This window comes from Astatotilapia calliptera, chromosome 3 (genome assembly GCF_964374335.1).
Source record: "Astatotilapia calliptera chromosome 3, fAstCal68.1, whole genome shotgun sequence".
Taxonomy (NCBI): Eukaryota; Metazoa; Chordata; class Actinopteri; order Cichliformes; family Cichlidae; genus Astatotilapia; species Astatotilapia calliptera.
Window position 1 is genome coordinate 45758738 of NC_137424.1, and position 13660 is coordinate 45772397.

Genomic DNA, 13660 nt, shown 5'->3' on the forward strand with positions numbered 1-13660 from the left:
AAATCCCATACTCAAACAATGATCTGGGTTACACGTTCATATTTTTGTTCAGTGTAAGTTATACAACAAGGGATTCCAATTTTCACAATTTCCAATTCAGAATTAGCGTTGCACCTTCAGATTTGGGAGAAGCCAAAGAGTAAAACACACTACCCGCCTTTATCTCATCATTTACCAGATATTTTTGGTCTTTTTTTAGTTTAGGAAATTATAAAAATCACATATATGGTCCATATGAGTGACATACCAAGTAAAGCTGAAACCTGACCAGAACTTTGTTTTGTTGGGATTTGGTTTATTGGTTTGTTTGTTTATTTTGCACTTTGAAATGTAACATGGCGCTGCTGAGACAGCATGAGCTAACTTAGCGCACCACACAAGCCTGCCCCGCCTGTAGCAGCTGTGTGTGTGTTTTCCAAGCTTAAAGCTCTTTTTTGTAACAGTTATACATAGGGATGGTACGGCACCGGTTCTGACAAACGGTAGTAACCAGACCGAAAAGCAGCGCACATTTCGGTGCTTTATTTCGGTGCTTTTTTTTCCTGAGATGTCACACACTTTGGATTCCAGCCAATCATTTTACCTTTCCGAGTAGGTGGGCCCAGGTACGTACGTTCTTTTAGAGCAGAGCTACAGATTAAAAATGCCCAAAGCGAAGCGGTCAAAGTCTGACTGTACTTCACAGCAAAAGATGCAAACTCAGCAGCCTGTAGCAAGTGCTTTAAGGTGATACTGTGCAAAGGAGGTAACTCCTCGAATCTGATGAAACACCTGGCGACGCATAGCACCAGAGAAATGCAACGTATTTGATAGCTTGCTGAAAGACCTCACACCAAGCACATCTACTGCGGGAGTTACTGTTATCGGACCAATTTTGTGTTCTTGATTCTTTAAGAACCGGTTCGAGCACCGTTTAAGCACCGGCACCATTTCAAAAGTACCGGTTTGGTACTGGTATCGGATAAAACCTAAACGATACCCATCCCTAGTTATACAACACACTGCCTACACATTTGAGTTTACAGAGACTAGAGTGCTTCTGCAGTGATTGTCGTATTAATCCTGTTAGCTCTGCTGTGTTTGTGTGGAGTTTTCCACTACAGAGATACGGCCTTAGTTTTTCGTTTTTTTGATTAAAGGATGTTAGCTATCGCTCACCGTTTGTCTGCAGGCTTTATTAAATGGAAAATTCGTTCACAAATAACTTTAGATATGGCTGCATGGATTTTGTTTGTATTCCGTATGATTCCGACTGGAATGTGAAATGTGAGACACGCAGATTGTGATGCATTTGTGGTGTTTTTAGAATAAATGATGTGAATAAATAGAGGTAAAGAAACTCGGAAAGAGAGGAAAACACACTACCTGTCATCCATCTCATCATTTACCTGTTTTTTCAGGACCAGCTATAATCTGCTCTCTACAGACCTTTAACTAGCCGCGTGTTTCATATGTCAATATTTTTGTAAATAGCAGACACACACACACACACATGCATGTACTATGTTGCATTGAGTTTTCTAGACACATGTTGTTATCACAGTGTTTCATCTTTATTGGCCATCTCTTTGTTTTTTGTATTGTTTTTAAATATTGAGTGAGATTATCAAGCTGTCTTCAGATGAGTGTTAGTGTTTTTCTTTGATATGCCATCAAATCATAAACTTTACCTTGAATACAAATGTTCTCATTTTACTTGAATTTGTGAGTCACACACGTCTTTAGAAGAACTACACAGTGAGTCACTTCCTGTGTTTGGGGTCACAACCAAACTTAAAAGTAGAATGTCAGCACATCATGAGAACATTCACACATCTGTGCTGAGCTTAAAGAAACACTGTGACTGTAGAACTGCCTGATGGTTTTTGAGCTAAGAGTGTGGAGGATGAACTTCAACAAAGTTCCTCCAATAAACAATATAAGGATTACAACAGATTCATAATTATGGAGAAGATCTGTGGTCAAATAAGAATAAAAAAGGACGTCTGGAGGTACAGAACAACTTTTACAACCACAAGTCAGAACTCTGCTCCAATCTGGTCAATCTATGTCACCATGAATAATGATGAATACACCAAAACACTTGCTGAAACGATGACTCTCAGTCTGCAGAAGAAGAAAACTCCAGCAGGATCCACAGGAAACAACAACAAAGACAAAACTATGACCTGCAACGTGTGTCGCTAAGCAACAGAGCACCTTTGTATATCACAGAGAAAGGCAGGAACACAAAACAGGAAAGAAACTTAAATGTTTGCAGTGGACAGGAAATGTGAACACGTCACACGACTGCTGTGGTCAAAGCTACAGGAGCTATTTGAGGTTGGTGTAAAAGGAAGGAAGCACAGAGAGGTGATGGAAGGAGGAGCTGAATATAAACTCTGGTCTTATCTACATGAAGTGCAGCTTCTCTTTGTCAAGGCAAAGTCGAAATCTTTGAGATTAGATGCAGATCAGCGTGCAGGCCTGGACGTGAGGATGGGGCACTCTTTGCTCTGTTTGCTGGGGTTATTCTGTGAGTACAATACACACCTTTACTGTTTGAATGGCAGTGATGAAGGAAAATGTTTCTCACTGGTGACAATTACAGTGTATCACTGCTTTAACCTGTTTACCTGACAGCTTCAACACAGCAGACTAGTTTTTTTTTTTCATGTTTCCAGCCGGTTTCACAGCTAATAGAAACATAAATTTGATGATAACTGTGCCATGTGAAGATTTAAAAAGCCTCAGTTTATATATTTATTGTGATTTTGTCAGTTGTATAATGTCTGATGATGTTTCATTCATTATTTTAGTGCTCAGTACAGTCAGACATGGAAACACTGAAGGTGAGAAACTGTCTTTTTCTTCTTGTGTTGCTCTAAATGACGTCCTCTGTGTTATATTTTGTATCATAAACCAAACATTTCATTGATTTATTGGTTAAAATGTTAATATAACCATGTTAAGTGTGTGAGCACTCAAACACACACCCACGATACAAACTGTATATTTACTGAAGAGCTGTGGCTTCATACATGTGGATTTTCTTTTCATGTTTATCTGATCTGAAAATATCAACAGTGTGTGTAGTGCAGATTATCTCACTGAGTTATGTTGTTGGATTGTATGCTGGATTATATAGCTTTTTTTTGATTACCTTATGAAGCTGTAAATATGATAATTATCAAAAGCTCCACACAGATGACAAATTAAAGGAAAAACCAACATGAACATGGTAACCAAATGCTGCTCTGAGCTCAGCATAGAGTTTGTTACCTTCATCCCTCATTTGGTGTTTGGATTTGAAGCTGTTTAACACGTCACTCCAAAGTCTCTGCAGATGTTCAGTGTGTCGAATTGTGTGGCTGCAAAAGATGATTCACATGATTTAAGTTTGCTTCAAACATTCAGAGCAACAATTTTATTCTTTTGATCTTTTTCTAAATTACAGAACTTGGAGTGAAGGCCACTCTGACAGCAGACAGATTAACTATCCGGTTGTTCAGTGATGACGCGACGAATCCTACTTCCGGGTCTAAAGTAGTCTGCGTTTAATATGGATTTTGTGTTGTTAACATGTTTAATGTTTTGTATTTTCTTCTATTTAATCTCAAAAAGCTCCTAAAACAGTCAGTGATCACTGCTGACCTCCCTCGGCTTTTATTGCCGCTAATCATTTATTTAAGCTCAGTTTTTAAAACCTTAGGATGTAACTACAGCCCAGCCCATGCAGCAGTATATGAATGACTAACCTCGTATTGTGGATGGATTATCTCAGTTGTTCTCCTGGCTGAAGTTTGGTCCTTTTACAGCATCCTGCCATGCGATTACATTTGTTCCTGACCACCGAGAACACTCACGTTAACTTTTATCGAGTGGAAAAAAAGTTAGCTTGTTCATATTATGCTAGCATAGCTGTGTCGCTAGCGGTCACGTAGCACATCATTATATACCAGCTAGCCAAACTTCAGTAACCCTACAAACGTCACTGCTGTTTCGTTTTCTGTCTTCATTTATGTTGGAAGTGATAACAGAGATGTACGTTTTAATTTGTTTCCAAAACCCCGCAGTCAGGACATGCTATATTGTATTTAGATAGAAGCTAGCGAGCTAACTTCCTGCTAACTTCTAACTCCGTTAAATGTCATAAATTCCATTTTCATGGATGCCTGGATGTTAAACTCAATTGTTACACCTGGTAGAGCAGAACGCTGATCATTTTATTAAAGATGAAAGACTTTAGACTGTTTTTCCAACTCTCAGTAATGCCATAGTGATCGTTGGATATATGGACCTGCAGCGGAGTTTAGACCCAGACACGGCTAGTGACGTCAGACTGAACAACCGGATACCAGCAGGGGGCAGTGTGACACTGACCTGTGATGTGAAGTACTCTGCTGACTTTGAATATGACTGGTTCAGAGAACCCAGTTTAAACTCTAACCAGAAGATCGCAGTAGCTGGTGAATCAAAGAGAGAACTGGTGACCTCTAAAGGCGGCATCTACGCCTGCAGAGGACGTATAAAAGGGACAAATTTACTCACAGTAGAAAGTGATCCAGTCACCATTCAGGAAACTGGTGAGTTTAAAAATGTCATAAGAAATAAAACAACATGGATTCCCCAAAGTTTGGAGATCAGAGGGGGATAATATTATGACAAAAACTTATGTTACAAAGTGATTCATGACCCCAACCTGCCAAGTTATTTATGATAATATAAAATGTTGTAAAGTTAATAAATAATAAACAATAATGGGGTTATAATATTTGATAATACTGTTTTTTATTTTTTAATGTTAATATGTTAATCAGTCAGAAATTAAATGTGTGGCTCAGTCGTTCATAAACGTGTTTTGTGATTTGGCCCCTGATGCTCCAGTTGTCACGGTTCAGCATTTTGAGTCTCGTGTGTTTTGGTATTTTATAATATGTTTTATGTTCTGAGTCCTTTGCTGTTCTGATTATTGCAGTTATTATTATTATTACCCCAGGATCAGTTATGGCTGTTATGGTTTTAGTTCTTAGGTTTTGTTTTATGTGTTCATGTTGTGTTTACTCTGTGCCTTTCTGTCCCACGTTTCAGGTCTCTATGTTCTGTCTCAGTCTCTGTTAAGTTTACATGTCTAGAGTTCAGTCGGTGTGTTTCCTGTTTTATTTTGAAGGTCTGCGTCTCATGTCAGTGTTTCTAGTTTTGTTTCCCTTGTCTCGTCCTGCCTAATAGACCCTGTGCACGAGAAAATGATAACTTCCTGCTTTGAGACCGGATGTGAGGTTGTAAATTTCTGGTAGCTTTACTTTGCGGTCAATCGCTACTGTGAAGATATCCTCCAAAATCATGTCCAAAACACAAAAACTGAAAGATCGCGTTAAGTTATAAAGAGCAGAAGGTGGGAACACTCACCAGTGTTGTGTCACAAAAAATCTAATGATCAATTTTGACGTTTAAAGAGTTTAGATCAATCAGTTGTTTACATCACTCAAAAGAAGCAGAACTGCATCACTGCAGCAGAAGACACATCGTCCACATTCAGAAGCACATCTCTGTATAGTGACTGGTCTCATGATTTAAACAGGCAAATGTTCAGCATTCAAACTACACTGTAAAAACTGTGATTGGGGTTAATTAGAATCTAATAGGAGAGTAATAGTAATTATTACTCAGTAAAAACGTGTATGAGTAGTTTTAATCAAATCCAAGCAAAATTCAACAATTTTGAGATGTTCAGTTATTTAAATTTACACAGTTTTGTTTGGGGTAAATTCAGCAATGGTTTGTTGAGTAGATTTAAAAAAAATGTTTGAGTACTAAAAAAATTTAAGAAATCTAATAGATTTAACTGATGAAAGCATTTTCATTTTAATCATTGTACACTTCCGCCCATAATCCTTTGTGCCACGTGCAGGACACACGCGCTTCATGAGTGGACGTCTCCATTTTGTCAGAGGTAAGACTTCTTAATTTGTTCAAATATAAGACACGGTTTAAACAATAACGTATATCGGTTTTGAGTAAAGGTTTTAAACAGTATGATACGTCGAAATTTTATTAATAATCATCACTGTAATGATAGTATCGTATTTTTACACAAATGGCAGTTAGTGGACTGCTAGCACAAGGTCACTTTCCAAGCCTTCACGACTGTGTTACTGAACAGCTTTAACTAACCACATGTTTTACCGTATTAAAAAATATCAACGGTATATTCCGATGAGTTTTAACGTCTTTCATCCACGTTTAAAAGTTCATGAAAAGGTTTTGCGGTCAGTTGTGAGTGATTTTGTCAGCCACAGTCAGTTTTTCGAACTCCAGTTTCCAATAATGGCGGCCGCTACTAAGTTTTAAAATTACTCTTAGTAATCTTTCTGGGTCACAAAATAAACTTTTAACATATTTTCAGGCGCGAAAGTAGCTGTGTAAACATCAAATATCTGCTCGGTTTATCAAGATATCGCATGTTTGCAAAAGTGCTTCGACGTTTTCGGAGCATCTGCTACCCACCAGCTCGATAGCAAGCCGGGAGCTCGAGTGTCACTGAAGCCGCTGAGAACGGCACAACTCCCCGCACATCATTTTCAGATCACCGCGGGGTTTCGCTACTCAGTTTAAACGTAATGTATAAGTCACTTAGACAACCTAAAAATGTTATTGTTTGGTTTTTTTCAGTGTTTTATTTGTTCGTGAGTAAATCGGTTTGGCTGAGATTAAAGTTATTAGATTAGATTAGATAAAATAAAACTTTATTAATCCCCCAGGTGGGTTCCTCCTTGGTTTTTACACAGCTGACTAAACGTCAAAAATGATAATGTTGCTTTCCTTTCAGGTAATGGAAGATCCCTCAACTTAAATTCACCTGATCAGCATGGGATTGAAGTTGCAGGCTATCATAGCCAAGGTATTTTCCACAGACATTTCAGCTTGGAATTTTATTTAAAGAATTTTTTTGTCAAATTTCATTTGCATGGTGCACAGCTCCACTAATTTGTTTGCATGTTTTTGTCAGTGCAAGAGGACGCCAGGACGTCACTGATATAATTAACAACACAATTATGGGTTTCATGTTTTGTATTTTAAATACATGTCTATTCTTAGTAAAAAAAACAAACAAAAAACAAACAAAAAAACACAAGTACAGGTATTGCTGGGTTTTTGTTTTGTCCCAAGAAGGAAAAAGCCTTTCTGACGAACATAAACTAAATTAGATAAAAAAACTAAATGACTAAATTAATGTAATTTACTAAAACGACACATTTAAAGATTGAACCTGTCAAGCATGTTGACAATACCTTTGTGTTGACTGTCAGCACCCAGGCATGTGCATTAACATCAGCTAATTATCGCACATAATGCTCCATGTGATGATAATTTGATATTTAACAGTTTTTTTTAATACTGCCAATTCTCACAGTTTTGTCTTAATAAATGGTCACTTATCTGATGGTAATTTTTGGAATTCTTGCTCATTTTCAGTCACCAAGCAATCCTAGCAATAACATAACCAGAAATCTGGTTATTCAGTGCTTGATGGTGTACCTTGGGGAGTCCATTGATCAACTGATCAAAGAGTACAGTGTAAGTGTTGAAGTAGAAACATTATTCTGTTTTTGTTATTCATATGTGTTTGTCAAGTTTCAAATAATTTGAGGCATTATCATGTTTTATTTGTCATTCAGCTACAGGATGTGTCCAGGAAATATTTCATGTGTGCAACTACAGTCAGAAAACCCATGTGTTTGTTGTTTCAGGATGCTGATGAGGATGGTGTGTCACAAGATCTTTTCTGAACAGAGGATGAAAATCTACAAAATCAAGGCTGTTGGATCTGAGGAGGATGACATTGGCATTGTGCTGGAGGGTGTGAGAGTTATGCCTGCTCTGGGCAATTTTCCAAGAGCATGCGCAATGCTGGTTGGATTGACATATGCAGTCGATCTTGCCTATCCCAAAGAGCTAAAATACACCTTGGAAGTATTCCAGAAACTTTTCCTTGAACTGGATTGTGCTAAGCTCTCACCAAAAGTGAACAACCTCAAGAACAAGTTATTGGCTTAAACGAGGACTCTGAAAGAATGAAAGGGAAGTAAGCTCACTGAAAACCTTTGGTTTGTCTTTGTTAGATGCAGCTATCTTTTCAGTTTTTAAGTTAATTTCATCTTATTCATATCTTACCCAAATGACCTGCAATGTGTCAGGCTGTATTTGTGCTCTTCATTTTAATTTTGTTTTTTATTACCTACAAGTTTCTTAGGAATATTCTGTTTGAAAGGCAGCAAATTGGAGGAATCACTAGTGAAGCTTTTCTTTGTTTATAGTGTATGTTACTATAAAACATTGGTTTAAAACAACTTTAAAATTTAACAGAAGTGCAGTCCTGTAGCTGTAGAAATGTTACTTCCTCTTACATGTGTCTTAGATTTTCTCAGGTTAAACATCCAAATTGGGATAAAAGGTTGATTTACATTATTGATATTCCATGTACATGAGTGAAAAACCTTTGTTCTACAGTTATATTGAGTGATTCAATTTAACAAAAGATTGACAAACTAAAGTTTTTGTTTGTCAATCATAAATAAGTAACAGAGATAAAGGAAACGGTAAAGGATATTCAAATTTCAGGTTCATGTTGATATTACAGTCTAAAGATTAATTTCTTTTTTACAAAACTGGTTTACATTCATGCAGTTTATGTTGCTGTTGCTCTGTACACAAAGCTGTGTGATAAACTGTTTATGACACTAAAACAAATTTACAGCAGAGGAATGTATTTAGGAGATCAGGAGATTGTTGATGAGAATTCAGTGTATACGAGCAGAAAAATGTTATATTATAAATTACTGTGTTTTATTTTCCACAATAAAACAAATTACTGTTTTGATGTTTTCTTTGTGAAATTGATTCATTTTACTCAGAAAATAAGTAAAATTCATTTCATTTTCTCTTATTATTCAGTCATTATTTTTAAGGTTTATTTGGAAAATTATTGAATCCAATTTGAGTTTTACTGAAAAAACAAGAAGATTTCATTTCTTTGTAATGGATATTTTAGGAAGTTTTTACTAAACCTTTGCCAGATAGTTAGTAAATTCAAAGTAATTTTTCTCAGAGACTTATTTCATATCAATTATTTTTTTTGGTAAAGTTGGGCAATTTCAACCTTCAGTTTGAGATTTTGACCCTAAATCCAACACATATTTACAGTTTAATTCTATTAATATCTACTTTTGTTTTCTATTTGAATTTAATTAACATTTTCTCTACATTTTACATAAATCTTTTGAAATTAAAATCTACTTAATTATTTCAAGTGTCACTTTGTTGCCATAACTTTTTTAAGTAACCTCTAGTCACAGTTTTTACAGTGTACAGGTGAAGAATAGTCAAACCAGATGTTTCCCTGTTATGTCAGATCAGCTAGTCAAGCACACCCCTACACAGCATGTTAACAAACCGTGAAAAAAGCCACACAAAAAATGAATGATTGCTGGTAACGGTTTCTATACATTAGTATATATGAAGGGTATGTTGTGACTTACCTTCAAAATTACAGTGGTCCTTCGCTATGACGCGGTTCACCTTTCAACTCGCTGTTTAGCAGATTTGTTAGTCACATTGTGTCCTGCGTCCTGATCGCTGCAGACGATCTCCTCTGTGCCGTCTCTGCTGCACAGTACACAATCGCTGCATCGATGGCTAGCAGTGTGACTCTGAAGTGCAGTCACACTGCTTTTTCCCCAACAAACACAACAATGTCGACGAAACGTTTACCACCATCAAAAAAATAAAATTGGCTACTTGATTTCACCTATCGCTGGTTATTTTTAGAACATAACACCCGCGATTAATGAGGGACCGCTGTTTACAAATACTGAGAAATATAGAATTTAAATCCTTTCTCTGTTCTGCTCTGAGGCGCGGGGGAAAAATATCGACAGGTCTATGAACAGCATCTACAAACATATTCCGTAAATGCCCAAGACATCTCGAGAAATGTAAATCTCACCTCGATTCATCAATTTGGTTGACTTGTTTTGGAAAAAGCGGCAGTAAACAAGGGGCGAATATAACACCGGAAACGAAGCGCCCTACAGGAGTTTCCCCACCGGAAGTAGCATATGCTAATGTGCACATAGTCTATTACTCCCAGCTGTGCTCTCCTTCTGTGTCTCATTCCCTTCATTATACTGCAGCTCTGTTACCATGTTGAGACAGAAATCAGAGAAAATTTGAAATGTCTTAAACTGCAAGGAAAGAAAAAAACAATATAAAGAAAATATTTGTGTAGATTTTGTTTTGTTGGAATTTGAGTCACTTGAAGAAATCTTTTAAAATTTAGGATATTTTACATTTACATTGTATCAGGTGTATATTTTCTTACCTGATTTTTCATACCAGCATATAGACCCAGGGCCATATCCATTTACCCAGAGTCACTAACTGAAAATCTTCAGATCTGTTTTAGGTATGATTGATTGTTTTTATGCAATTTTAATGAATCATCTGCATATTTATATAATTTTCCTCCTTTTTCATAACATCAGATAAACCCTGGGCCACACTGACAGCAGGAACTACAATCATACCAGTAGGGGGCAGTGTGACACTGACCTGCTCTGTGCAGAGCTCTGATGGATGGAAATATGAGTGGTTCAGACGAACCCAAACAACCTCTGAAGGTAAAATCAGAGATCAACAAAACAGAGATATCAGAGTATCTGAAGGAGGAATCTACCGCTGCAGAGGAACAAGAGGAAACCCAGTTTACTACACTGATATAAGTGATGATGTCACCATTGAGATAACCTGTGAGTTCAGTCATTTAGTTTGAAATATACATTCACTCATGATTATCAAACATACAATGTGAAGTTTTCTGTGTTGATTTCATGTTTCTGTTTGTATCTCAACTGTTAATATGTGTAAACAGTTTCCAATAAAGTTGTTGTAAAACAACAAGCCAACTGGCCTCAGATATTCAGAGGTGAGACGATCACTCTGACATGTGAGGTGCAGGAAGGAGGTGAAACCACTGAGTGGTGGTATGAATGGAGAGGACCCAGGACACCCACACAGTGGACACACAATAATGATGTGACATTCAGAGTTTCTGAGTCCAGCAGTGGAGACTACATGTGTAAGAGTCGACGCAGAGATGACTCATATTCTTCAACAGAGTGGAGTGAAGCCTTCACATTGTCAGCATCAAGTAAGTCATGTTTGTTGTGTGATCTCCATTTGACAAATGTCATAATGGTCAGCACAGGATGAATTCAATGGTCTACAAAGCATGTTACATTGTTAGTCAGACAAAGAGCTGCAGCTGATAGTAGCCTCATTGTAGACAGTTTGTCACCACTTTGTGTCATGAACTTTCAGCTGGTATAGAGACGCCAATGCTGACCTGCTGCTCCATCACCTGAGGACAATACTGACAGAAATAAACAGAGATAATAATAATAATAATAATAATAATAATAATAATAATAATAATAATAATAATAATAATAATAATAATAGTAGTAGTAGTAGTTTACAACAAATAACAATAAATCTACAGTTTGTATTTTTTTTTTAAGTCATTCTGGCCTGTCCTCTCATAAAACACTGCCATTTGTTAAAATAAAACACACACATGACTGTGTTTAATACAAAAAGCAATGATGACCAATTAGATTTAGAGCTCAATTGAAAACATTTATGGTTGGAGCCACACCAGCTTCACTCCAAAAAAGACACCAGAGCAAAGCAGCAGATGGAGGAGAATCGAGGGAGGGAAGTTAAAAATATAACATAAACATAAAAATATTGTTACTGTTACTATGACTACCATAATCTCCACCACTAGTCACCTCCAGCAGGAGGATATTGAGATTGAGCCCTTTAAAGTCACTCACAGAACCTGAAGATGGTCCAGTTCAGTGTGTGTGTGTGTGTGAATGTAGAATCACATAAGTGATGGATATGTTTGATTTACTGATATTATTAATGATGTGATTTTTGATATTTGATGTTAGTTACTGTCTCTGACTGTATCAGTGAAGACCTCCCTGCTTTATCACTGTAACCAGTAGCATTTATTCATAATGTGTGTTCAAATATTCAGAAATAGTATAAAATACAGAGTATCTTTAATTAATTTTGTTATGGAAACTTTTTTCATGCTGTGAAATTTGAAACTTTAACCAGGACTGCTGTATTTTACCTGTTACTTTGCTCACAAATGCTGTAATCGATCATTACTACATGTATGTGTTTTAATGTATAATAACAGCAACAGCAGATAAAAATATAGTTTTAAAAAGGAAAAGAAACATTTAAACCTTCACAAAAGGTGACTTCTTTCTATTATACAGTATAAAACAAACACCAAACATTTCCCTCTTAACACATCATTGTGTTTCCTTCAGCAGTGAACTCCATTAGTTTACATTCAGTGTAACTTCTTCAGGCCAGAAAATGGACAAATAGTTTTACTATCCTTACTTTGTGATGTAAGAGTTACTGCAGCTCTGGCATCATGTTGACATAGACACAATTCAGCAACAGAAAATCAAACTGTCTTAAAGTGCAGAGAAAAAAGTTTGTTCTTTCATCTGGGGAGTTTTTAAAGTTTAAATGTATTTTCTTGTATTTTTAGTCAAGAGGATGAAAAATGTACATGTTTCCTTTTTCATAACAGCATATATACCCAGGGCCACACTGACAGCAGGAACAACAATCATACCAGTAGGGGGCAGTGTGACACTGACCTGCTCTGTGCAGAGCTCTGATGGATGGAAATATGAGTGGTTCAGACGAACCCAAACAACCTCTGAAGGTAAAATCAGAGATCAACAAAACAGAGATATCAGAGTATCTGAAGGAGGAATCTACCGCTGCAGAGGAACAAGAGGAAACCCAGATTACTACACTGATATAAGTGATGATGTCACCATTGAGATAACCTGTGAGTTCAGTCATTTAGTTTGAAATATACATTCACTCATGATTATCAAACATACAATGTAAAGTTTTCTGTGTTGATTTCATGTTTCTGTTTGTATCTCAACTGTTAATATGTGTAAACAGTTTCCAATAAAGTTGTTGTAAAACAACAACCCAACTGGCCTCAGATATTCAGAGGTGAGACGATCACTCTGACATGTGAGGTGCAGGAAGGAGGTGAAACCACTGAGTGGGAGTATGAATGGAGAGGACCCAGGACACCCACACAGTGGACACACAATAATGATGTGACATTCAGAGTTTCTGAGTCCAGCAGTGGAGACTACATGTGTAAGAGTCGACGCAGAGATGACTCATATTCTTCAACAGAGTGGAGTGAAGCCTTCACATTGTCAGCATCAAGTAAGTCATGTTTGTTGTGTGATCTCCATTTGACAAATGTCATAATGGTCAGCACAGGATGAATTCAATGGTCTACAAAGCATGTTACATTGTTAGTCAGACAAAGAGCTGCAGCTGATAGTAGCCTCATTGTAGACAGTTTGTCACCACTTTGTGTCATGAACCTTCAGCTGGTATAGAGACGCCAATGCTGACCTGCTGCTCCATCACCTGAGGACAATAATGACATAAATAAACAGGGTGAAAATATAGTATAGTATCTGCAGGTTATGTACAACCGGCAGATAGAGGAAGTGGATGACATCCAGAAGTCCTGCCAGTGGCTGGACAA

At 37.0% G+C, this 13660-nt stretch overlaps 1 protein-coding gene and 1 long non-coding RNA gene across 2 annotated transcripts; both read left to right on the forward strand.

Annotated features, from left to right (window-relative positions):
• The first annotated feature begins 5690 nt into the window (after positions 1 to 5690).
• LOC145425414 (uncharacterized) lies at positions 5691 to 8860 on the forward strand. Its single transcript, XR_013906099.1, has 4 exons — positions 5691 to 5932; positions 6809 to 6880; positions 7456 to 7557; positions 7731 to 8860. It is a non-coding gene; the product is annotated as an uncharacterized LOC145425414 (long non-coding RNA).
• A 1659-nt stretch (positions 8861 to 10519) lies between these two features.
• Positions 10520 to 13543, forward strand: LOC113017644 (Fc receptor-like protein 5; the record flags this gene model as incomplete). Its single annotated transcript, XM_080295367.1, has 5 exons — positions 10520 to 10787; positions 10910 to 11188; positions 12662 to 12928; positions 13051 to 13329; positions 13500 to 13543. Coding segments are annotated over 5 exons (1137 nt in total), but the record flags the coding sequence as incomplete, so codon positions are not given.
• Between the last annotated feature and the right edge of the window lie 117 nt (positions 13544 to 13660).